The following is a 24456-nucleotide window of genomic DNA, read 5'->3' on the forward strand; positions in this document are numbered from 1 at the left end:
TTCTTTCTTTCTTTCTTTCTTTCTTTCTTTCTTTCTTTCTTTCAGAGCAGTTTGTTCTTTGGGGGCTTTGTGTTTCTTTTTTATTTCATTTTTAATTTTAATTTGAGTATAGTTAGCATGCAGTGTTAGTTTCAGGTGTACAATATAGTGATTCAACAATTCTATGCCTTTCTCAGTGCTCATCATACTCGTACTCTTCGATGGTTTCGCCCGTTACCCACCCACAAAAGGGATCTACTTCTTAACTCCATTTATATGAAGTGCAAAACCAGGAAAATTAATGAATGGCGTTAGAAGTTGGATACGGGTTGTCTCTGGGGGTTGAGGCATTGACTAAGAAGGGTCTGGATGTGTTTTACATTGTAGTCTGAGTGGTGATTGTGTGGAGATGGAGGTAAAGGGGTGGGGGGAGAATTTATTAAGCCAGTCACTTGAGATTAGTGCACTTGTGTCCTTTTGTATGTATGCTATCCCTCATATTAAAGAAGAAAGAATAGGGGCGCCTGGGTGGCTCAGTCGTTAAGCATCTGCCTTCGGCTCAGGTCATGATCCCAGGGTCCTGGGATCGAGCCCCACATTGGGCTCCCTGCTCAGCAGGGAGTCTGCTTCTCCCTCTCCCACTCCCCCTGCTTGTGTTCCCTCTCTCACTGTGTCCCTCTGTGTCAAATAAATAGAATCTTAAAAAAAAATTAAACATAGAGTTACGTGTGACCCAGTCATTTCATTCCTAGTTATACACTCAAAGAATTGAAAACAGATTTTTGCACACCCATGTTCACAGCAGCATTGTTTACAATAGCCAAAAAGTAGAAACAACCCAAGTGTCCATTGGTGGATGAATAGACAAACAAAATGTGTTCCACCCATATGATAGGATATTATTCAGCCTTAGAAAGGAAAAAAAAATCCTGACACCTGCTACAATATGGATGGATTTTGAAGACCTTGTGCTTGGAAATAAACCAATAAGACACATCCCGCAGGACCCCACTCCCACGAGGTCCCCAGAGGAGTCCCGTCCACAGAGACAGAGAGGAGAGGGTGGGAGCCGGGGCTGGGGCAGGGGGTGGGGAGTCCGCGCAAATGGGGACAGAGTCTCCGTGTGGAGAGATGGAAAGTTCTAGAGACGGCGGGTGGGGGTGGCTGCAGGACGGTGTGAGTGTGCTTCATGCTCCTGAGCTGTGCACTTAGGAATGGCTAACATGGTAACTACACTTACGGTGGTGAGCATTTCATGATGTATATAATTTTCAAATCACCTGTACACCTGAAATTAACATTATATTGTATGTTAACTATGATTCAAGAAAAATTAACATTTACCATCTTATTTTTTTTTAAGATTTGATTTATTTATTTGTAAGAGAGAATGAGAGACAGAGAGCACGAGAGGGAGGAGGGTCAGAGGGAGAAGCAGACTCCCCGCTGAGCAGGGAGTCTGATGCAGGACTCGATCCCGGGACTCCAGGATCATGACCTGAGCCGAAGGCAGTCGCTTAACCGACTGAGCCACCCAGGCGCCCTAACATTTACCATCTTAACCATTTAAAAACTTTAAGTGGGGGCGCCTGGCTGGCTCAGTCGTTAAGCGTCTGCCTTCGGCTCAGGTCATGGTCCCAGGGTCCTGGGATCGAGCCCCGCATCGGGCTCCCTGCTTGGCGGGAAGCCTGCTTCTCCCTCTCCCCCTCCCCCTGCTTGTGTTCCTTCTCTCGCTGGGTCTCTCTGTCAAATAAATAAATAAAATCTTTTTAAAAAATAAATAAAAATAAAAACTTTAAGTGTATTTTATCACACTTTTTAAAAAAGTGATAGCAAATATACTCATAATGACCTGCTTTGCAGACAAGGGTAAGCTTCTGCCCCAGAAATATGGAACCCTCTGAGAGTCCTCTTTCTGCATTCCTGTTGTGTCATTCGCTTTGTCCTAGGGTCAATGAGATCATTCTTGGCAAGACTGGATGCACGGATGCATCTGTGTTACAGGGAAGGAGGATTACAAATCTGTATGCCAAGTTAAAGGTCATCCAGCAGATGAAACTGTGGAAAGATGTCCTCATGGAGAAAGATGTACACGATATGTTGTATTAAAAAGAGCAAGGTGCAGATTAGCGTGCTAAGAAAGCTCATATTTGTATTTAAATATATATATGTATATAGGTACATAAACATGCTTGCATATAAGTAGGCTCTTTCTGGCTCACAAGAAACACATTACAGTGGTTATAGCTTGAAGGGACGAATAGTAGATTGTTGGAGTCTTTCCAACAGTGGGTCGGTGGTAGGCTGGTTGGTCTAAAGGGCTTCAGCTGGGAGGCTCGCCTCTACTTTCTGGTCTCATCCTCCAGTAGACCAGCCTCATGGTGTTCTAATGTCAGTAAGAGCAAAAGAACAGAAGTTTCCAGGGGCTCCTGGGTGGCTCAGTTCGTTGGGCATCTGACTCTTGGTTTTGGCTCAGGTCATGATCTCAGGGTCATGAGGTCGAGCCCTGAGTCAGGCTCTGCGCTCAGCGGGGAATCTGCTTCAGACTCTCTCCCTCTGCCTCTGCCCCTCCCGCCCCAAAATAAATAAATAAATCTTAAAAAAAGAATGGAAGCTTCCAGACCTCTTGAAGCTATTTTGGGTGGCTTTAAGGGCCCATACTTTCTCTTTTAAGGAGGTTGGTTTAGGACAGGGTCTAATCCAGACCACCTCTTACTTTAGTAAATAAAGTTTTATTGGAACAAAACCAAATGCATTCATTGCCACATCATCCATGACTGCTTTTCCACCACCACTGCACAGTTGAGCTGTGATAGCAGAGCCAACATATTTACTCCCCGGTCCCTTACAGAAAGAGTGCCAGCCTCTGATATGAGACAGAAGAACACTTGCCTCTTTTATCAGCTGACTCGGCACGCCTACCATGCTTGCGGGGGGGGCTGGGGCAAAGCACGGAACACAAACCTCCCCTACTGGCTTTGGCCCCCCGGGGCTGTGGTTTGCTGACCCTCTGATTAAGGTTATAGGAGCTCAAAGCACAGGACGCAGTGGATTGCCTCTCTGTCCTTCACCCCACACAGAATCGCAGACCCTTCCACTCCCCAGTCCCACGTCTCCACAACACAAGTATTTTCTCCTAGTGGAAATGGAGCTCGTGACCATTTCGACTGCGCTGATGGCTTTTATGACACCCCCCATAAGGTCCACAAATAGGAAGGATAACATCTGATTGCCAGATACTCTGGAAATCTCAGTGAATTCACCAAATCTTCCCCAGCAGGGACATGGTGGTGCTTCCAGCACTTGGGGGTCCACTTTAAAGTTTCAGAAGTGACAGCAGTAACAGAAGAGAACTGAGAAACCACAGGTTTCTTCTGCTCTGGGATCCAGGCCACTGTCACCTGTGAAGCCCAGGGTTTTCCAAGTTCCCTGCAATGGGACTATTTGGCAACTCAACCATTTCCAGTTATTGAGTGCTGTCTGTATGCCTGGGCTAAGCCAAGCACTTGATACACAATCTCACTTCATCCTGCAAGGACCCCAGGAGGGATATTCTTCCTGTATCAGTTTCCTATGGCTTCTGTAACCAAGGACCACAACTTAAAACAAGACAAATGTACTCTCATACATACATTGTATCTCTGGAGCTCCCTGTCTAATAAACTGGGCTTCACTCCCTTCTGGAAGGTCTAGGAGAGGATTCATTCCCTTGCCTTTTGCAGCTTCTAAAAGCTGCCTGCATTCCTTGGCTCATGGCCCTTCCTCCATCCTCAGGGCCAGCAGCATCTCAAGCTGTTACCTCCCTGACCATCTTCCACTTTTAAGGAGTCTTATGATTACCTTGGGTCCACCCAAATAATCCAGGATAAACTCCTCATTTCAAGGTCAGTTCCTTCAAACTTCAACTCCATCTACAACCTTAATTCCCTTTTGTCACCTGACCTAACATGTCCATAAGTTCCAGTGATTAGGAGGTGGATGTCTTTGAAGAGCATCTATCTACCTACCATACTCTATAAACATCCCATTTTGCAGGTGAAAAAAAAACCCACTCAGGCTTAGATGGGTTTAGTGATTACCTGTGTCACAAGTGGTTAGTCAGTGGTCCAGCTGGGTTGATCTAACTCCAGAGCCCAGCCTATTAGGCAGTGCTACGACATGCAGGATGCCAAGTGCCTGGGGGCAGGGGGAAGGTAATGCAGAGCTGAATATAGGATTTATTTTTGTTTAAAAATTTTATTTGTCAGGGGCGCCTGGGTGGCATTAAGCATCTGCCTTCGGCTCAGGTCATGATCCCAGGGTCCTGGGATCGAGCCCCGCATCAGGCTCCCTGCTCAGCGGGAAGTCTGCTTCTCCCTCTCCCACTCCCCCTGCTTGTGTTCCCTCTCTCGCTGTGTCTCTCTCTGTGTCAAATAAAGAAATAAAATCTTTAAAAAAAATTTAAAAAGAAATAAAAAATAAAAATTTTATTTGTCTGAGAGAGAGAGGGAACACAAGCAGGGGAAGCTGCAGGCAGAGGGAATAACAGGCTTCCCGCGGAGCAGGGAGCCCGATGTGAGATTCGATCCCAGGACCCTGGGATCATGACCTGAGCCGAAGGCAGATGCTTAACCGACTGAGCCACCCAGGCGTCCCTGAATATAGGATTTAGAAAAGCAGAAACCCAGTCTCTCACTAAGTAAAGTAGGTAGATCTATTGGAGGGCACTCCACGCCCCCCCCACCACCACCACCACAATAAAGTCCCTGGGGTCTGAGATTACATCTCTCTCATCCCCTTGGTCCAGGCTGCTGTGTCCTCGCCCCGCCCCTCCACACACACACTTTGGCAGGATCTGGACATTGATATTTTTCTGGGCAGCTCAGAGCTCTCCGTGGTACTGAAACACCCCCCCCACCACCACCCATACCCAACCCCACTCCCCACCACTGCTTGCCTTTCACGGCCAGGGGTTTGGGTCTCTGGTGTTCTAACTTCGGCTTTCTTTTGCTAACTACACCCCAGGACTCCTTTTTCCCCCCAGGTCCCTTACTGGGCCTCCAGTTGGTGGGGAGTTCTAGGGCAGCCCAAGAGCTTAGAGCTTTCCTGGAATTTCTAAATATTTCCACATTTGGAGAGTCCCAGAGGGTGAGTAGTAAGCAGATCTTTGATTGAAGAAAGCTCTCCCTTTACTGACATATCTCTTAGGGATTATGAAAAGTCACTCCTGGACAACCTCAAGTGTCCAAGCTTTGGCTTCAAATTATACCAGTTGTTTTGAGCATGGTGATTAAAAACAAAGGACAAACAAAAAAGAAACGCTCTTCTGTTTTTTTTTTTAACCACATGGCAGCCTCCAGAAGCCATCTGGTCAAGCACACAGGGCTTCTGGAGTTGTGTTTTGTTGTTGTTTTTAATTGTGGCAAAATACACATAACAAAATTTACTATTTTTAAGTGTACACTTTGGGGGCATTAAGTACATTCACCATGTTGTGTAACCATCACCATCATCTATCTCCAAAACTTTTCATCTTCCCAAGTAGAAATTCTGTCCCCATTAAACACTTAACTCCCCTTCTACTCCTACCCACCCACCCCTGGCTCCCACCACCCACTTCCTGTCTCCAGGACTTTCCCAATTCTATGCTATTTTTATGTTCCAGGATCCCATCCAGGGGACTGCATGATATTTAGTGGTCATTTCTTCTTGATCTCTTCTTGGCTGAGACAGTTGCTCAAATTTTCTCATTCTTTATGACCTTAACAGTTCTGAGTAGTGATCAGGCATTTTATAGAATGTTTCTCAATTGGTTCTTGTCTGGTGTTCTTCTTATGATTAAACTGGAGTTATGGGTTTTAGGGAAGAAGATCACAGAGGTGAAGGGTCATCCCAAAGCAAGTGTCCATGCTCTCAATATGACATCACTGTTGATCTTCATCACCTGGTTGAGGTATGTATGTCAGGTGTCTCTGCTATAAATTACTCTTCCCTCCCCCTTCTCCATCCTATTTTCATCCAGGAAGCTGTTATGTATAGTTCACATTTATAAGTTGGAAGTTATGCTCCCTCTCCTTGAGGGTTGAGTGTTTATGGGATTTTTTTGGAATTTTTCTGCCTGGGAGGTCTATCTATCTCCCCACTTACTTCTTTAATCACTTATTTACATCCATATGGAGTCATAGGTATTTATGTTATATTTGGGGTTTAATCAAATATTGCTTTATTTCACTGCAAAAATTGTTTCAGCTTTGGGCACTGGGAGCTCTTTCAGCTGGTTCCTGTGTCCTGTTGACATAACCCCATCTTTGTGGTGAATTTTTTTTTAAACACTTACTTCCTGGTACCACAAGGTGCTCCAGGCCCATCTTGTATACATTCTCAGTCTAGAATCAGCCGTCTCTCCCTGGACCCTGGTTCCTTTTGTTGGAGAATGGTATTAGAAATCAAGGTCTGGGTGCTGGGTGTCATGGACTTTTATGTGTTCCACATGTTGGGACAGAGATACATGATGTGAATCTGTGCAAATGGCTTCTGTTAATCACATTAAAGATATAGTGCAGGGGTGGGGGGTAGGGTACCTGGGTGGCTCAATCAGTTAAGCGTATGCCTTCGGCTCGAGTCTTGATCCTAAGGTCCTGGGATTGAGCTCCACGCTGTCAGTCAGCCTCCCTGCTCAGCGGGGAGACTGCTTCTCCCTCTCCCTCTGCCTGCCGCTCCCCCTGTTTGTGCTCTTTCTGTGTGTGTGTGTGTGTGTCAAATAAATAAATAAATAAAATCTTAAAAAAAAAAAGATATAGTGCAGGACAATGTTGTTCTCTAAAATCATAGTCAGAATCTTTGCTATTTCCACTCTCATTGGTGGGAATGCAACATCTTGCTCTTGTCTGGAGGGTCTGAACCCTCTAGGGCACTTTGACCCAGAGAAGTAATCTGGATTTCCAATCCAGGTGTGGAGCTTCTAGGCTGTCTAGACACATTTCACATGACAGTTTCCAAGGCAACAAGACCCTACATCCACATCTTAGCCAGCTTAACATCAACCTCTTCACTCATAGCTCTGCTTAGCTTTGAGCCCATCAAACTCCACTTCATGTCAATATTACCTAAACTCTACTTTTCCCTCAAATCCTATCATCTGTTTCCTTTTTTGGTGAGACACTCCATACATCCTCTATTATGTGGTCTCATGGTGTGGCAAGTTAATAAACCTAACTTTCTGGGACCACAGTTGTATCCCTGGAGGTCTTTATCAGATGGGCTTTAAGCAGTGAAGGGGATGGTGGTGGGGAAAGGGTTAGTTCTGAAACACAGAAAAAGAAGCTGGGATTAGTTGTTGCTAATGTCGGATGAGCCATTTAGTAGCTCTGAGCCACACAGCTCTAGCATGAGCATAATGAGGTCTGGAAGTCTGTTCAGTGTTCAAACTTCCAGTGGATGTTGTGATAATCAAAGAGAAGAGAGATGAGAGACGTATTTCAACTGTCCTCTTCGTGGGAGGAAAGAAGGGAAGGATCTGGAGGGGGAGTGGGGCTGCAATATGGGTGGGAGCAGGTAGGGCCAGGATCGACAACCCAGAGATTTAGCCCCCATGCAGGGATAAAAGTCCTCATGAACTTTTTCTCCCTTCTGTCATTTCCCATTCTCCTCCCTATGAACTGTCTGTGGTAGAGAGTCTCTGGAATTAGGTTTGCCAGATCTAGCAATTAAATATACGGGATTCCAAGTTAGACTTGAATTTCAGATAAACAGCGAATAATTTCTGTAATGTAAGCATGCCCCAAATATTTAATGGGACATGCTTATAACTAAACAAAATTCACTGTTCACCGTAAATTCAAATTTAATGGTCAGTCCTGTATCTTAAGCGGGATTCCTCCCCAGAAACCCAAACACCTGTCCAACATACAGCAGCCTTTTGGGGAAATGGCCCCAGTTACTTCCTGGAGCCTAAGCAGCCCTATTTATCGTCATGAGATGCTGTCCTGTGGTCATAGTTCTCCATAGGGATTGTCGAGGTAGGTTGGGGAAGCAGCCTATCGGGTGGGCGGGAGTTCTAGCCAATAGAGGCTTTGGACGGTGACTTAATGGCCTAATCGGAGCTTCCCTCTGTGGGATTTTTTTTTTTTAAAGATTTTATTTATTTATTTGAGACAGAGAGAATGAGAGAGAGAGAGCACATGAGAGGGGGGAGGGTCAGAGGGAGAAGCAGGCTCCTTGCTGAGCAGGGAGCCCGATGTGGGACTCGATCCCGGGACTCCAGGATCATGACCTGAGCCGAAGGCAGTTGCTTAACCAACTGAGCCACCCAGGCGCCCCCCTCTGTGGGATTATTGAAGGTGGGACACCTAGGTTGAAATGTGAGTTCAAATCCTGCCTCTGTCCCTTAGCAGTTGTTTGTGTTTTAGAGGAGGGTCATCGGCCTCTGATTTTTTTTTAAAGATTTTATTCATTTATTTGAGAAAGAGAGGGAGAGAGCACAAACAGGAGGAGAGGCAGAGGGAGAGGGTGAAGCAGGCTCCCCACTGAGTAGGGAGGCCAATTTGGGGCTCGATCCCAGGACCCTGAGATCATGACCTGAGCTGAGCAGATGTTTAACCGACTGAGCCACCCAGGTGCCCAGCCTCTGATTTTTATATGAACCACGCATGAGCATTAAGTGAGATACCTCTGACAAAGCTTAGAGTAAATGCTCATAATTATGTCCATTATTGTGATTACCGCTGTCAATATAATTAACATCTTTGCCCTGCCTTCTTCCCATGAGATTAGGCCAATGGGGAGTATCATAACCCCACTTCACAGCTGAGGAAACCAAGGACTGGGATCAAGCTGTCGGGCTGAGCTCCTGGTGGAGCGTTGGCTGGGACCAGGCCCCTCCAGGGTCCCTAGCCACCTCCCTGGAAGCCTGACGCGTACTTCTCTTGCCTCCTCACCTCCGCATCCTCCCAGCAAACCTGGTGCCTGTGGTTACCAGGACCACAGGTGATGCAAGATGATGGCCTCATTGCTGGGACCTCCTCCTCAGCTACCAGGGGACTGAAACAGCCTAATTGGTGTCTCTGGGGGGGTGGAGGTACCAAATTGTTCACCCAGGAACCAGGCCTAGCCCTAGGGACTCCACCCCTCACAGGCAGAAAGGAAAGGTGTTTTCTCACTGCGAACCAGAGGACTCATGCTCTGCCACCTCCCTCTGTAGTATCCAGGTTCCTGGTCTGCCAGACAGGCACTGTAACATCGCATATGTGTTCAGTGAACAAACATTATTGACAAAACCAAGTGTTGGCAGGAATAGATAGCACTGGAAATCTCACCCACTGCTTCAGGGATTGTAAATTCATACAATACTTTGGAAAACTGTTTGGCATAATCTACTCAAACTAAACGTACACTTAATCCATGGCCCAGAGATTCCACTCCTGGATGTGTGGCCAGGAGAAATGAGAGCATATACCCACTAAAAAATGTGCACAAGCATGTACATAACTTAGATAAATTACACATCATCAGGATGAAAACCTTTTGTGCTTAGTAGAACACCATCAAGAAACTGAAAAGACAACTCACAGAGTGGGAAAAAATAGTATCTACGTATCAGGTATCTGATAAGGGACTTGTATCTAGTATATATAAAGAACTCTTATAACTCAACAACTTAAAAATAATCCAATTGAAAAATAGGCAAAGGATCTGATAGGCATTTCTCCAAAGAAGATATACAAATGGTCAATGAGCTCATGAGAAGATGTTCAATGTCATTAGCCTTCAGGGGAATGCAAATCCAAACCACAATAAGCTATTGCTTCATACCTACTAGGATGTCTAGAATAAAAAAGACAGATAATATCAAGTGTTGGAGAGGATGTGTGGAAACTGGGACACTTATACACTGCAGATGGGACATAAAACAGAGCAGCTGCTTTTTGACGCAATCCGGCAATTCCTCAAAGATTAAGCATAAAGTTATCGTATGACCCCACGGTTCCGCTCCTATGCATATGCCTAAGAGAAATGAAAATGTGTCCACACAAAAACTTGTACGTGGATGTTCACAGCAGCATTTTTCATAAGTGCCCCAAAATGGAAACAATCGAAATATCCATGAGCAGATGAGGAGGCATTCACACACAGGAATGTCACTCGGCCGAGAACAGGAGCGAGGCCCCCACACGTGCTGCCCTGGGACGGACCCCGGGCCCACGACACTCAGGGAGAGAACCAGACATGGAAGGCCACATGGGGTGTGAGTCCATGTGGGTGACACGTCCAGAACAGGCTCATCCACGGATGGGAAGTGGGCTCGTAGGGGCTGGGGGCTGGGCAGGGGGTGGGGAGTGACTGCTGATGGGGACAGGGGTGTTCTGTTTTTGTTTGTTTTGTGCTGAAACTGTCCTAAAATTAGAGTAGCGATGTTTTGCATAACTTTTGGAATATACTAAAAACCACTGAGTTGTACATTTAAAGGGGTGCCTTTTATGGTATGTAAATCATGTCTTGTGAAATAATAACAAATACATATATAGGCCTCTGTCCCCCAGTTCCTGTCTAGAGCTCCTAAAACTCTTGAATTTCCTAAGTGATAAGAGCGCTAGGAATATCTTTTGTTCTACCATTGGGTCTCTGTCCCCAGTTCCTGACCTTGAGCTCCTAGATCCCTTGGCATTTCCTGGGTGATAAAAGTATCTTTTGTTCTAATGAGATGAACTGGTGGGCTCCTGGACGGGAGCAGGTCACCAGAGAGACCATGATTAGAAGCTTGGAACTTTCAGAAGCCCCTGGCTGGCTCAGTCCGTGGACCATGTGACTCTTGATCTTGGGATTGTGAGTTTGAGCCTCGCATTGGGTGTGAGATTGCTTTAAAAATAAAACCTTAAAAAAAAAAAAAAGCCAGAAGCTTGGAACTCTCAGCCCAGCTCTCATCCTCCCTAGAGGATGGAGAAGGGCTGGAGATTGAGTTAATGATCAATCATGGCTACATGACGAAACCTCCATAAAACCCCAAAGTTACCAGGTTTGGGAAACTTCCAGGTCGGTGAGCACGTGGAGGTGCTGGGAGGGTGGTGTGCCCGGGGAGGATACGAAGCTCTGCGCCTCTCCCACCTGCCTTTCCCTATGCATCTCTTCCATGTGGATGTTTGTATCCTTTATCATATCCTTTTATAATAAGCCAATAAACAGTAAGTCAAACTGAGTTCCTGAGTTCTATGAGCTGCTCTAACAAATTAATCATACCCAAGAAGGGGGTTGTGAGAACCTCTGATTTATAGCCAGTCAATGAGCAGCACAGCTGACAGCCTGGACTGGGGATTGGTGTCTGAAGTGAGGGGCAGCCATGTGGAAGAGAGCCCTGAACTTGCAGGGCTCGATGTGTCTCCGGGAAGATAATGTCAGAATTGTGTTAGATTGTAGGGCTCCCAGCTGATGTCACATTTGGTGTTAGAGTGTTGTCAACGTGGTGGTGTGAGAGCAAAGGAGACACCCACAGGAGGAGGGTGAGCTTTCCTAGGCACATCTCCATAACTGCTATTATTTTAAAAGGTGGGGAGGGAGACACAATGGCAGATGTGGTTCCTTGTTTTATTCTTCCATATTCCTAACCCCTCCCTGTGTCAACACAGTCAGGTGAGGCTGAAAGTTTTCTAACTGTAGGAAGTATGTCCCTGCCCCATGGGGTGAGATGCCCCTGACTTGCTCTGGCCAATAGGATGAGAGCAGGTGCTCACCAGTGGCCCGGGGTGGAACACGACCCCTGGGTGTAGCCTGGCCCCAGGAGGGTTTGAACCATCACACATGGAGCCAGCAATGTGCTCAAGTCAGCTCGCACTGGCTCATAAAGACCAATTGTTAAACATTTAGGTATTTGGTGACCTGGGTTTTAGACACAGCCAGTGTTAGAAGTTAAATTATATGAATATACACTTAAATAAGTTATATTTAAAACAAAGGTGATCAATACTCAAAACTTACTATTCCCATTTGTTTTACCATTCTCTTGGTGTTATTGATCACATTTTGCACATGCCTCAGATTATATAGGTATAAATAGGTTATATTTTCAGGCTATTTATGTGAATTGCATCAGTACTGTCCCCTACAGATTTGTATCTTGAAACCCAACCCCCAGTGTGTTGAAATTTGGAGGTGGGGCCTTTGGGGGGTGATTAGGTCACGAAGGTGGAGTCCTCATGAGTGGGATTGGTGTGCTTATAAAAAATGACCCCAGATAGCTCTCTCATCCCTTCTACCACATGTGGACACAGAGAAGAGACAGCTATCTGTGAATCAAGAAGCAGGTCCTCACCAGACACCAAATCACCAAATCTGCCAGCCACTTGAACTTGGACTTCCCATCATCCAAAACTGTGAGAAATAAATGTCTCTTGTCTATAGGTTAGCGCCCCCCCCATCTATGGTATTTTTGTTATAGCAGCCCAAATGGACTAAGTGTATAATGGTCCACCACTGCGCACCTCTTTCCAACTCTGCACTCAGTGATGTCATAATGGTCAACTGAGATCAGCCCCAGTGGGAGTATTTACACCACAGATATTGGCAAAGGTGACAAACACCCCCAACCCCACCCCCAAAATGCTATTAAACATTGACCAGCACACCCTGCAAGGAAGACATGTAGGGCAGCATGAACCTTGGAACCAAAACCAGCCAAGATAAGGTTAGCTCTACAGATGCCCGACGAACCTAAAGATGAGAATAGATGATTATTTTCAAAGCTACTGAGTTTTGGTGTAGTTTGTTACACAGTATTATCACAACACTTGCTGACTGATACAGGTGTCCACATTATTGGACCAAAAGAGCTTCAAAGCAGTGAAACCAAGTGCAGAAGGAAAGAGTCTGTTAATGGTGACACAGTTACAAAAGAGTCCAAAGGTAGCTGGGAGCAGGAGACAAATGTGACACCTGGGTCCAAATCTGGCAACTTAGTAGCTGTGGGGTTTTGATTAACTGACCTCACTTCTCTAAGCCTCTGCTATCAAGAGCAAATTGAGATAAGCCTCACCCATTGTCTTGAGGATCAAAATAGAAGAACACATGTGGGGTATAGCACAGACGTTCTATGAACGCTCACCTTCTACTCCCCTCCTCACTTACCCTCCAATCACACCAGCTTTCTCTCTGTTCTCCCACCATGCTAAGTTTGTTCTAACCTTTCACTTTGTTCTGACACCTGCCTGGTCACTTCCCCAAAACTTCCCTTGGTTATGACTTTGTCCTCCATCTCTTTTCATTGCCAAAGTCAGTACACGGTAGACACTCAGTATGTTGTTGTTGAATGAATGGATGAGTAGAAAGAAGGATGGACAGATGGGAGGATGGATAGATGGATGGATGGATGGATTGGATGGATGGATGGATGGATGGATGGATGGATGGATGGATGGATGGATGGATAATGGATGGGGGATGGATAATGGATGCATGGATGATTGATGGATGGATGATGCATGGATGGATGGGTCATTTATAGATGAGAGAACTGATTTAGGGCTGGAGCTGGAATTGGTCACGGATGCCCAAACCTCTGGCCAGGATGCATGCTCAGGGCTCCAAGACAAGAACATTTCAGAGAAGACCGGTGCCTTCTCTGAGCCTGGCTAGCACTGCTCTCTGCTGGCTGTCCCTGATATTGCAGGCAGCCCACCATAACCCTTGCCAAAAATTGGCCCTTGTCAAAACGATTCTTCACTACACTCCGGGGTCACAAGTCCGACTAGGGTTTCACTTGGGTATACCCAGGCATGGGCAGGGCTGGTTCCTTCTGGGGGCCCCAGGGAGACCCATCTTCTGCCTTATTCAGCTTCCAGAGGTGCCGCATCCTTGGCCCACAACCCTTCCTCCATCCTCACAGTCAGCAGTGCGGGCTCTTCCCATCTCGGACTCCCACCCTCTGCCTCCCTCTTGTGTGGTCCTTGTAAGGACGCTGCCCTCCCTCCCCACTGGTAGTCCAGGGTCATCCCCATCTCAGGGTCCTTATTAATAAAATCCCTTTAGCCATGTGACGTGACATACCCACGGGTCCCAGAGATTAGGATGTGGACATCTTTATGGGCCATTTTTCTGCTAACAACAGCATCCAAGATATATTGGTAAGGGAAGGCAAGCAACAGATCAGCATGCTCTCTTTGTATGAAAGTGCATTCACTCCCAGATGGAACAGGTAGATACCAACATGCATAAATGTAGAGAGAAGCGTCTGGAAGGAGACATCCCCAAATGCTAACAGCGGTTTTCACCTGGGGAGAGGATATTGGGGCATGAGGAGGAAGGCTTTTTGAGGAAGGCCATGAGATAGAAAAGCCAAAAGGTATGCAGTGTCCCAGCAAATCTGAAATCAATAGATGCAATAAATTCTAAAATATCAGAGGAAAAATAGGATGAGAAGCAAGATATTACATAGTCTCAAAATATCTTCCCTAAGATATTTATTGATTTTAGAGGGATATTTTGGGGTTTTCCAGGTATCTATTATTAATTTCCAATTCAGTTACATTGTAGTCATGAAATATTTTGTACATATTGAGACATATTTCATGACCCAACTCATTATCCAATCATCTTGATGAATATTCCATGTGCTTTTGAAGAGAATGTATATACTACTCTTATTGGTTGATAGTGGTGTTCGAGTCTTCTATATCTTAACTGATTTTCTACTTACTCTACAAATTACTGAGAGAGGGATATTGAAATCTCTTGCCATGATTGTGGATTTGACTATTTTTTCTTTTCATTCTAGTCAAGTTTTGCTTCGTGTATTTTGAACATAGTTATTAGGGGCATACATGTTTAGGATTGTTATGTCCTCTTTTTTTTTTTAAGATTTTTATTTATTTGACAGGGAGAGACACAGTGAGAGAGGGAACACAAGCAGGGGGAGTGGGAGAGGGAGGAGCAGGCTTCCTGCTGAGCAGAGAGCCTGATGCGGGGCTCGATCCCAGAACCCTGGGATCATGACCTGAGCTGAAGGCAGACGCTTAATGGCTGAGCCACCCAGGCCCCCCTAAGATTGTTATGTCCTCTTGATGAATTCACCCCTACAACATTTTGTAATGTCCTTCTTTATCTCTGGTAATATTATTTGTTTTGAATTCTTTTTTTTTCTGATAAAAATACAGCTACTCCAGATTTCTTATGATTAGTGTTGGGATGATGTATCTTTTTCCATGTTTTACCTTTTTTTCCTGACAATGTAACGTTTTCCCCCCCACTTGTAGCATTTCCCCCTCAGCTTTATTGAAGCATACTTTACATACAATTAAATTCACTTACTGTTATATTACAGTTTGATAAGTTTTGACAGGTTTTTTTAAAGATTTTATTTATTTATTTATTATTTATTTATTAATTTATTTATTACAGAGGGAGAGAGAGAGCGGTGGGGAGAGGGGCAGAGAGAGAGAGAATGAGAATCCCAAGTAGACTTGTGCTGAGTGCAGAGCCTGATGCAGCACTCGATCTCACTAGGATCATGACCTAAGCTGTAATCAAGAGTCAAATGCTGGGGCGCCTGGGTGGCTCAGTCATTAAGCGTCTGCCTTCGGCTCAGGTCGTGATCCCAGGATCGAGCCCCGCATCAGGTTCCCTGCTCGGCGGGAAGCCTGCTTCTCCCTCTCCCACTCCCCCTGCTTGTGTTCCCTCTCTCGCTGTGTCTCTCTCTGTCAAATAAATAAAAATCTTAACAAAAAAATTAAGAAAAATAAGAGTCAAATGCTTAATCGACTGAGCCACCCAGGCGCCCCTAGTTTTGTCAGTTGTTTATGGTTGCATAACTATACCACAATCACCATATAGCACATTTCCATCACCCCAAAGTTCTCTCTCCTTTACAGTGAACCCTCCCCCGCTGCCCTCAGGCCTTCACTGATATGTTTTCTGTCAATATTGTTTTCCAGTGTTTTTTGAATTCCATAGAATGGAAGCATACAGTGTGTAGTGTTTTGGGTCTGGCTTCTCTTATGTGGTATAATGTTTTTGAAATTCATCCAAGTTGTTGGGTGCATCAGTAGTTCATGTCATCGTTGAGACGTATTCCATTGGATGGACGTGCCACCGTGTTTCGGTTTTTTTAGTCCATCCATCTATTGACGGATATTTAAATTGTTTCCACTTTTGGGCCATTACAAATAAAGATGCCGTGATCATTTGCATACAAGTCAGTGTTTGGAAATATGTTTTAATTTCTCTTGGGTAAATACCCAAGAGTGGGATTGCTGGCACACATGGTAAATGTACCTTTAACTTTGTAAGAAACTGCTAAACCATTTTCCAAAGTGGTCGTGCCATTTTGTGTTTACTCCAGTCATGCATATAAGTTCCAATTGCTGTGCATCTTTGCCAATACTTGGTGTTAACAGACCTTTAAATTTAATCTTTCTAATAGATATATTGTGATATCCCATTGGGGAGCATTTCCTTAATGACTAATTATGGCAACTATCTTTTCATGTGCTTATTGGAGATCCATAATCTTCTTTGGTAAAGTATCTGCTGTTGGAATCTACTTACCTATTTAAGAAATTGGTTGGCTTATTTTCCTATTGTTTCTTAGTATTTTCTTTTTATTTGTCACATATATGTATTGTGAGTACTTTCTCCAGTTGGTGCTTGCATTATCATTTTTTTTTATAGATTTTATTTATTTGACAGAGAGAGACACAGTGAGAGAGGGAACACAAGCAGGGGGAGTGGGAGAGGGAGAAGCAGGCTTTCCACAAGCAGGGGGAGTGAGAGAGGGAGAAGCAGGCTTCCCGCCGAGCAGGAGCCCAATGCGGGGCTCGATCCCAGGACCCTGGGACCATGACCTGAGCCGAAGGCAGACGCTTAACGACTGAGCCACCCAGGGGCCCCTTGCCTTATCATTTTTTAAACATTTGCTTGAAGAGCATTTTTTTTTTAATTTTGGTAAAGTCTGTCTTATTGCTTTCAAAAAAATGGTTCATGGTTTTTGTATCCTATCAAAAAAAAAAAATCTGTTCCTAACAAAAGTCATAAAAACTTTCTCCTATGTTTTCCTCCAGAAGTTTTAAACTTTTAGCCTTTATATTTAGGTCTATGATCTATTCTCAATTATATTTGTGTATGTATATTAAGAGTAAGGACGGGGTGGCTGGCTGGCTTAGTCAGTAGAGCATGCAACTCCTAATCTCACGGTCATGAGTTCAAGCCCCATGCTGGGTGTAGAGACTACTTTTAAAAAATCTTAAAAAAAAAAAAAAGTAAGGACAACTTTTTTTTCTATTTTGATATTCAGGTGTTACAGCACCATTTGCTTGAAAGGCTATTCTCTCCCCCATTGAGTTATTTGGCAGTTTTGTTGTAAATCAATTCACAATATAAGCATGAATCTACTCTTTGGACTCTCTTTTGTCTTCTTATTGTTTCAATTACTATAAGTTTATAATAAATCTTTTTTAAAAATATTTTTTTTATTTATTTGTCAGAGAGAGAGAGAGTACAGACAGGGGGAACAGCAGAGGCAGAGGGAGAAGCAGACTCCCCACTGAGCAGGGACCCCAATGCAGGACTGGATCCCAGGACCCTGAGATCATGACATAAGCCGAAGGCAGACGCTTTAACTAACTGAGCTACCCAGGCGCCCTATTTTTATTTCTTTAAGGTAATCTCCTTGCCCCACATGGGGCTCGAACCCATGACCCTGAGATCAAGAGTCACTCACTCCCGGGGCGCCTGGGTGGCTCAGTCGTTGAGCGTCTGCCTTCGGCTCGGGTCATGATCCCAGGGTCCTGGGATCGAGTCCCGCATCGGGCTCCCTGCTCGGCGGGAAGCCTGCTTCTCCCTCTCCCTCTCCCCCTGCTTGTGTTCCCTCTTTCGCTGTGTCTCTCTCTGTCAAATAAATAAAATCTTAAAAAAAAAAAAAAAAAAGAGTCACTCACTCCCCTGCCTAAGCCAGCCAGGCACTCCTCTGATACTTTAATTATAATGTGCCTGGGTGTGCTTTTTTCCTTCTTTTCTAGGACTCCAATTATATGTATGTTAGATTACCTGATATTATCTTGCAGATCACTGAGGTTCTGTTCATCTTGAAAGCATTTTTGTCCTCCATGTGTTTCATTTTAGATAGATTTTTGTTTTGTTTTGTTTTTTTCTTTTTAAAGATTTGACGGGGCTCGATCCCAGGACCCTGGGATCATGACCTGAGCCGAAGGCAGACGCTTAACGACTGAGCCACCCAGGCTCCCCTCATTTTAGATAGTTTTTATTTTAAAATCTTTAACTTCACTAATCATTTCTTCCCCAATGTCTACTCTATTGCTAACTCCATGCAGTAAGCATTTTTCACACCGTACTTTTTTGGACTAGAAGTTTATTTGTATTCCCCCTGTTTCTCAGCCATTGTTTTTTGCCTGACCTGGTGAAGCTTCACCATGTGCAGTGATAGTCCTCCAAAGACTCGTGTGGGCCCCTGTGAAAATTTATGAGCTTTTTCTCAAGACAGTTCCCTGCTGTCTGGTACATTGCCCTGAGAATTCTAGCCACCCCGACCTCACTCATCTCCCATCTTTGTCTCCTCACTTTGTGAAACCATTGTGTTGTGTTTGCGGTCCCCCCCTCCCCCAACCACAGCCTGGATCTCACCTACAGGCAGAGTCCAGGAGCAACAGTAGAGCTCCTCTTGTTTTTTTCCCTTCTCTCAGGGGTCGTAGTCCTGCACTGCCTATCGTAAGCTGTCTGAAGCCCATTGTTTCATAGGTTTTGTCCAGTTCTCCAGCTGTTTAGGGTGGGAGGACAATTCCCACAGCAGTTACCCACTACAGCCTTTTTATCAGCTGGTCAGGGATCTATTGCATGGATATGCCAGACCTTATCCATCCAGTCTCCAGCTCTCCTCTGTACAGTTCTGTAACCTATAATGAGTCACCTAATCCTTTCTTTAAAAAGATTTTATTTAGGGGCACCTGCTCCTGCTCGGCGGGAAGCCTGCTTCTCCCTCTCCCACTCCCCCTGCTTGTGTTCCCTCTCTGGCTGTGTCTCATTGTTTTATTTATTTATTTGTCAGGAGAGAGAGAGAGAAAGAAAGAATGCAGCCAGGAGTGTCTGACTGGCTCAGTCGGTAGAGCATGCGATTTTTTTTTAAGATTTTTAAAATTTATTTGACAGAGAGAGACACAGCGAGAGAGGGAACACAAGCAGGGGGAGTGGGAGAGGGAGAAGCAGGCTTCCCGCGGAGCAGGGAGCCCGATGCGGGGCTCGATCCCAGGACCCTGGGACCCTGACCCGAGCCGAAGGCAGACGCTTAACGACTGAGCCACCCAGGCGCCCCTGAGCATGCGAATTTTGACCTTGGGCTCACGAGTTCGTGTCCCACATTGGGGGTAGAGTTTACTTTAAAAAAACAAAGTGGGGCGCCTGGGTGGCTCAGTCGTCAAGCGTCTGCCTTCGGCTCAGGTCATGATCCCGGGGTCCTGGGATCGAGCCCCGCATCGGGCTCCCTGCTCCGCGGGAGGCCTGCTTCTCCCTCTCTCACTCCCCCTGCTTGTGTTCCCTCTCTCGCTGTGTCTCTCTCTGTCAAATAAATAAATAAAATCTTAAGAAAAATAAAAAACAAAAAACAAAGAAACAGACCGCCCCACAGCATACAGCCAGCCGGACTTCCAGTGTAGCCGTGTAGTTGTGTATCGCTACCTGGAGAGCAAAAGGAGAATTCTTTTTTTTTTTTTTTTTTTAAAGATTTTATCTATTCATTTGAGACACAGATACAGAGAGAGAGAGAGAGCATGAGCAGGGAGGAGACAGAGGGAGAGGGAGAAGCAGGCTCCCCACCGAGCAGAAAGCCCGACGCGGGGCTCGATCCCAGGACCCCGGAACCACGACCCGAGCCGAAGGCAGACGCCCAACCATCTGAGCCACCCAGGCGCCCCCAAAAGGAGAATTCTAATCGCTCCACATCATCCCGACCGACACTTGGTGTCGTCACACTTTCTCATTTCAGCCACCCTCATAGAGGCAGGGAGGCGTCTCGCTGTCGTTTAAATGGGCATCTCCCTGCCTTTCCCTTTATATCTCTTGGCCACGGGGGTGTTTTCTTTGTGAAGTGCATGTTCGCCTTTTGCCGGGCTTGAACCGGGTTGGTCTTCTCTCCACGATTTGCTGGAAGTTCCGTTTGGTTCTGCCTTCTTCTGCTCGACTTCATCGCGGATGGCAGTCCTCGCTCAGACGTGCATACCGCCTCCAGCTCATCCCGGTTGCGGTTGCGTCTTCCCTCTCGCGGCGGTGCCCGCGGAGGGCGCCACGCGTCCCCCACTGCCTGCAGCCCGCGCCCCGACGTGCCTGGCGCCCAGCAGGCCCCCACTGCCGTCTGTGGAATGGAGACCGCGCCGCAGTTCCAGCTCCGGGCCTCCGTTCCTCCATGTGGGCATGCTAATTCCTGTCCTGCCCGTATCCCAGGGTTTTGTGTGTGAGGCCCGCAGGGGACCCCGCATCCGCTCACCGCAGCGCCCGCGGTGGAAACTCCCGAGCAGTGTCAGCGTGGCGACTCGGAAAAGGCGGAGCGGGATTCCTCCCCAGGAACTCGCCTGGGAAGCTCCACGTGGGAGCCCCGCCCACAGCAGACCCCACCCACAGCTGTCACTTCGTTAGGGGCGGGGCAGGGAAGGCCCGCCCCCGGGGGCGTGGCTGGGACCCGAAGTGAGGAAGTGGGTGGAGTCATGGAGGTCCTGGCCAGTGAGAGGGGAAAGCCCCGCGCCGAGGGGCGCGGCTGAGCGGACGGCGAGGGCGTTGTCCGCGTTTCCATTGGGCGGCCGGCGTCGCCAGGGAAACGCGGGGGCCCGGAGGGGGCGGGGCGGGGCTTCCCCGGGAGGCGGGGCTTCCGGGGCGGGCCGCCGAGCCGGAGCGCGCGTCGTCAGCTGACCCGCCGCCATCTTGTCCGCCATTTGCGAGCGGCGCGGCGCGGAGCCTGAGCGGAGCGGGAGTGCGAGCGCGGCCTGCGGGGCAGGTCGCAGCCGCCGCCGCCCCGCGGACAGCCGCCGACCTGGCCTGGGAGCACGCCCCGCCGCGGCAGCCGGCGGCGCAGCGCTCCGCGCGCGGCAAGCGCGGCCCCCGGGCCCCCGCTCGGTGCCCCGCCGCGGGCCTCTCGGGGCTCGAGCCCGGCGGCGGCCGCCGCGATGGCCCTCAAGATGGTCAAGGGCAGCATCGACCGCATGTTCGACAAGAACCTGCAGGACCTGGTGCGCGGCATCCGCAACCACAAAGAGGACGAGGTGAGCCCGGCTCTGCCCGACCTCGGCCCCGGGACCGCCCTGCGCCCGACTCCGGCCTCCGGCGCGGCCCCGAAGCCCCGCCCCCGGCTCGAGCCACCCCCGCCCACCTTCTGCCCGAGCCTCAGGGTACCCCCGGTACGCTGAGCCCGCCTTGCCCCCGGGACCCGAGCCCGCCTTGCCCCCCTCGCCCCCCGTGTGTGTCGGATCACCTGGGGGCCCCCGAGCCCCCCGTGTGTGTCGATCACCCGGGGGCCCCCGAGGCTTCCGCTTCCCCGCCGGGGCCGGGACGCCCGCCCGCCTCCGTCCCGCCGGTGTCCGCGGAGGAGACCTGTCCGGGGCTCTGCACTCCTGCGCGGGGGACTTCGCTCTCCGTGGGCCGCCCCGCTAGGGCGCGTCCAGGCCGCCGCCTGGGGCCCGTGTCCCCGGGAAGGTGGGCCGCCCCTCCCAGGGAGGGGGCAGGCAGCGGGAGCCCGGATTCGAGCACGGAAGCCGCGTCCAGCTAGAAACCCTAAAGGCAGGGCGAGGGGAGGGCTTTCCAGAAGCAGAGTCGTAACCGCGGGCGCCGCTTCCTTCCCCGCCCCTCCCCCCAGCCCGTGACCTAGATCCGAGAGGAATGGGGACAGCTAGTGGCCGTCGGGCCGCTGGCTTCCTGGGGCCCACGCACCCACGAGGGGTCGGGAGCGAGCGGCGCCCTGGGGAGCCGGCCCCGGCCCCGGCGCCGGGCTCCCCCGCCCTGCTCGCGACGGCGGCGGGAGAAGCGGCCGCGTCGGCTGCGAGGTGCAGAGAAGTCCGCGAATGTGTCGGGGGCACCCGCAGCCCAGGTCCGTCCGCTGGGCCTGAGTTCCTGCCGCGCCGGGGCGCGTCTTCGGAATGGGCGTGACCTCCCCAAAGTGGTGGGGTTATTTTAGGTCGTTTCCACCCCTCCTTCCTTCCTCCCCCGCTGCGCCTGGGTTCTGCCTGGGGCGGTGGTGGTTACGCTGTGCGTCTCAGTCCTGGACCCCAGTGCCTTTGGCTTGGAGAAAGGAGCAGGCGGTTGCGCGGGACTGAGCTTACCCAGAGTGGCCAGGTTCACACCCCCAGGGCTCTTGCGCGCCCTGGCTGAGCTCCTGAGGGTTCCGTCTGTTAGTGGCTGCTAGTGAGCAGCCTGTTCTGGGATTCCGGGGGGACCCTGGCCACTCCACGTAGGGCAGCTCGCGTTCAGGGGGATGCCCACTGTCCCTGGCCGTTGCCCCGGCCGTACCTGACTCACTGAGACTCACCGGCACCATCTCCGCCCTTGGGGCCCTTTTAACGGGCGTGTCGGTGGTGGAGGAGGCTGCTGTCGGAAGTCATCACGGCCAGGGTTCTGTGTGGGTCCTGCCCTTGACCTGTGGGCGGTTCTCAGAGGCCGCGACGTCTTGGTGCCGTGGCCTCCTCACCAGAAGATCGTGGTGATCTGGAGGCTGGTTACTGAGGCCCCCGTTCTGACCCCAGACGTTCTTACGCCCCTACACACGCAGCACATGACTTGCTGCTCTTCTAGTTCCCCACTCTGGCTCCGGTAGGCCCTTCCCTTCTACCCACTGCACCCCAGCAAGGACATGCGTTTTCTGCAGCTCTGGTGCCCTCAGGGTGTACTGCTTATAGTGGATTTTAGCTTAAAACTTCTGTGTGGCATCCTACAAATAGGCTCAAAGGGGCCTTGAAAGCCACGTGGAAACGCAGCATGATTCACAGGAACTTACTCGTGTTGTGTGATGCTGGGAGACCTGCGTCCAGGCTCTTGGGCCTATTTGACTGGGTGAGATGGGGAGAGCCTCCCCTATACGGTGGGGGTGACAGCCACCTCCCCACCTCACTGTGCACTTCTGAGGATACAGCGGTGCTGGAATGTGGGCTTCTGTGAGCGAGCACCAGACCACCCCACGAAGCTGTCTGCTTGGTTCTTCCAAATCTCAGCCTGCAACCCCTTAGTGGGTTGTGAATTCAATTTAATGGGTTATGTTAAAGAAGAAACTAGAAAATCCCAGTCCCTCATGCACGCAGAGTAACTGCTGGTTATTGAAACTTATTTCAGCTGCGTGCATGCGTGCATATTGGGTTACTGTGGAAACATATTTCTTAAAATGAGTCCAAAAAGTTTGAAAAACTGGTCTAATTCATACGTTTCTAGAGTGCTTGAGTTTATTTTTAATCCTTAAGGTATCCTTAAGATAGAGCACAAACAATGTTGACAGGTAGGGGGAACTCCACTTACGAATTCCTTGCTTCTGAACTTTGGATATGATCAGGGGGAAATACCCAAATGACTTCTAAATTTATTCTTCTGAGTCCTCTTCATATTTGGGAGAAAGCTGTTTTTTCAGTCTTTTTAAGCTGTAGAGTCATACCCATAGTTTTAAAAATATGTTGGGTGGTTTGTTTTTTAAGAGATTTTTTTTTTTAAGATTTTATTTATTTGACACAAAGAGTGTAAGCAGGGGGAGCAGCAGGGAGAGGGAGAAGCAGGCTTCCTCCGAGCAGAGAGCCCTACGTGGGGCTCGATCCTAGGACACTGGGATCATGACCGGAGCTGAAGGCAGATGCCCAACCGACTGAGCCACCCAGGCGTTCCCCCCACCTTTTTTTTTTAAGATTTTAATTATTTATTTGAGAGTGAGAAAGAGCATGAGTGGAGTGAAGGGAGAGGGAGAAGCAGACTCCCCCGCTCAGTGGGGAGCCCGATGCTGGATTCCATCCCAGCACCCTGGGATCATGACCTGAGTCGAAGGCAGGCAGTTGACTGAGTCACCCAGGTGCCCCTGCTCGGTGTTTATATTAAAGAAAAAGGGAAAAGCTCCCTCCCTGTAAGTCAGTTTGGAGTATATGCTTTGAGTGTTTTTTCTGTGCATAGAAATCGTGGGCGATTCTGAGTGTCTGTTAAGATTCTGTTCTGCATCCTGGGGTTCCCAGCCGGCTCAGTCCGTGGAGCCTGCGACTCTTGATCTCGGGGTTATGAGTTCAGGCCTCATGTTGGGCATAGACTTTACTTAGAAAAGATTCTGTTCTGCACCTGGCCGGTTAGTGTAGTGGTCCTTACTGCTTTCCAGGGTACAGCATTTGAAGACCTCCCACGGATCTTTAACATGTCCCACTCCCTGGTCTGGATGTGCCCTAGTTTATTTCCCAGCATTTAAGTGGCTTCACTTCCTTAGGCACGGGCCCTGAGTGGATCTACTAGTATCTGAATAATGTCCACTTGGATTTGCTTGGCTATAAACACTTCCAGCCCATTTAACTG

General features: G+C 48.4%; 1 protein-coding gene across 2 annotated transcripts in view; it reads left to right on the forward strand.

Moving 5' to 3' along the window:
• The first annotated feature begins 20871 nt into the window (after positions 1-20871).
• The window catches only part of AP3D1 (adaptor related protein complex 3 subunit delta 1), a 37502-nt gene continuing 33917 nt past the window's right edge, over positions 20872-24456 (forward strand). Inside the window, exon 1 of one of the 2 annotated variants that reach the window (XR_010406147.1) lies at positions 20872-21197. Coding sequence is in view for 1 of the 2 variants with exons in the window: in XM_045863422.3 (XP_045719378.2) it covers positions 21102-21197 (96 nt within the window). In the remaining variant the exon portion in view is untranslated. The remainder of the gene's footprint in view (positions 21198-24456) is intronic. The other variant, XM_045863422.3, reaches the window with a different exon arrangement.

The sequence above is a fragment of the Mirounga angustirostris genome, unplaced genomic scaffold, assembly GCF_029215605.1.
Source record: "Mirounga angustirostris isolate CCGP_5_RB_7025 unplaced genomic scaffold, mMirAng1.0.hap1 SCAF_1, whole genome shotgun sequence".
In the NCBI taxonomy this organism is placed as follows: domain Eukaryota; kingdom Metazoa; phylum Chordata; class Mammalia; order Carnivora; family Phocidae; genus Mirounga; species Mirounga angustirostris.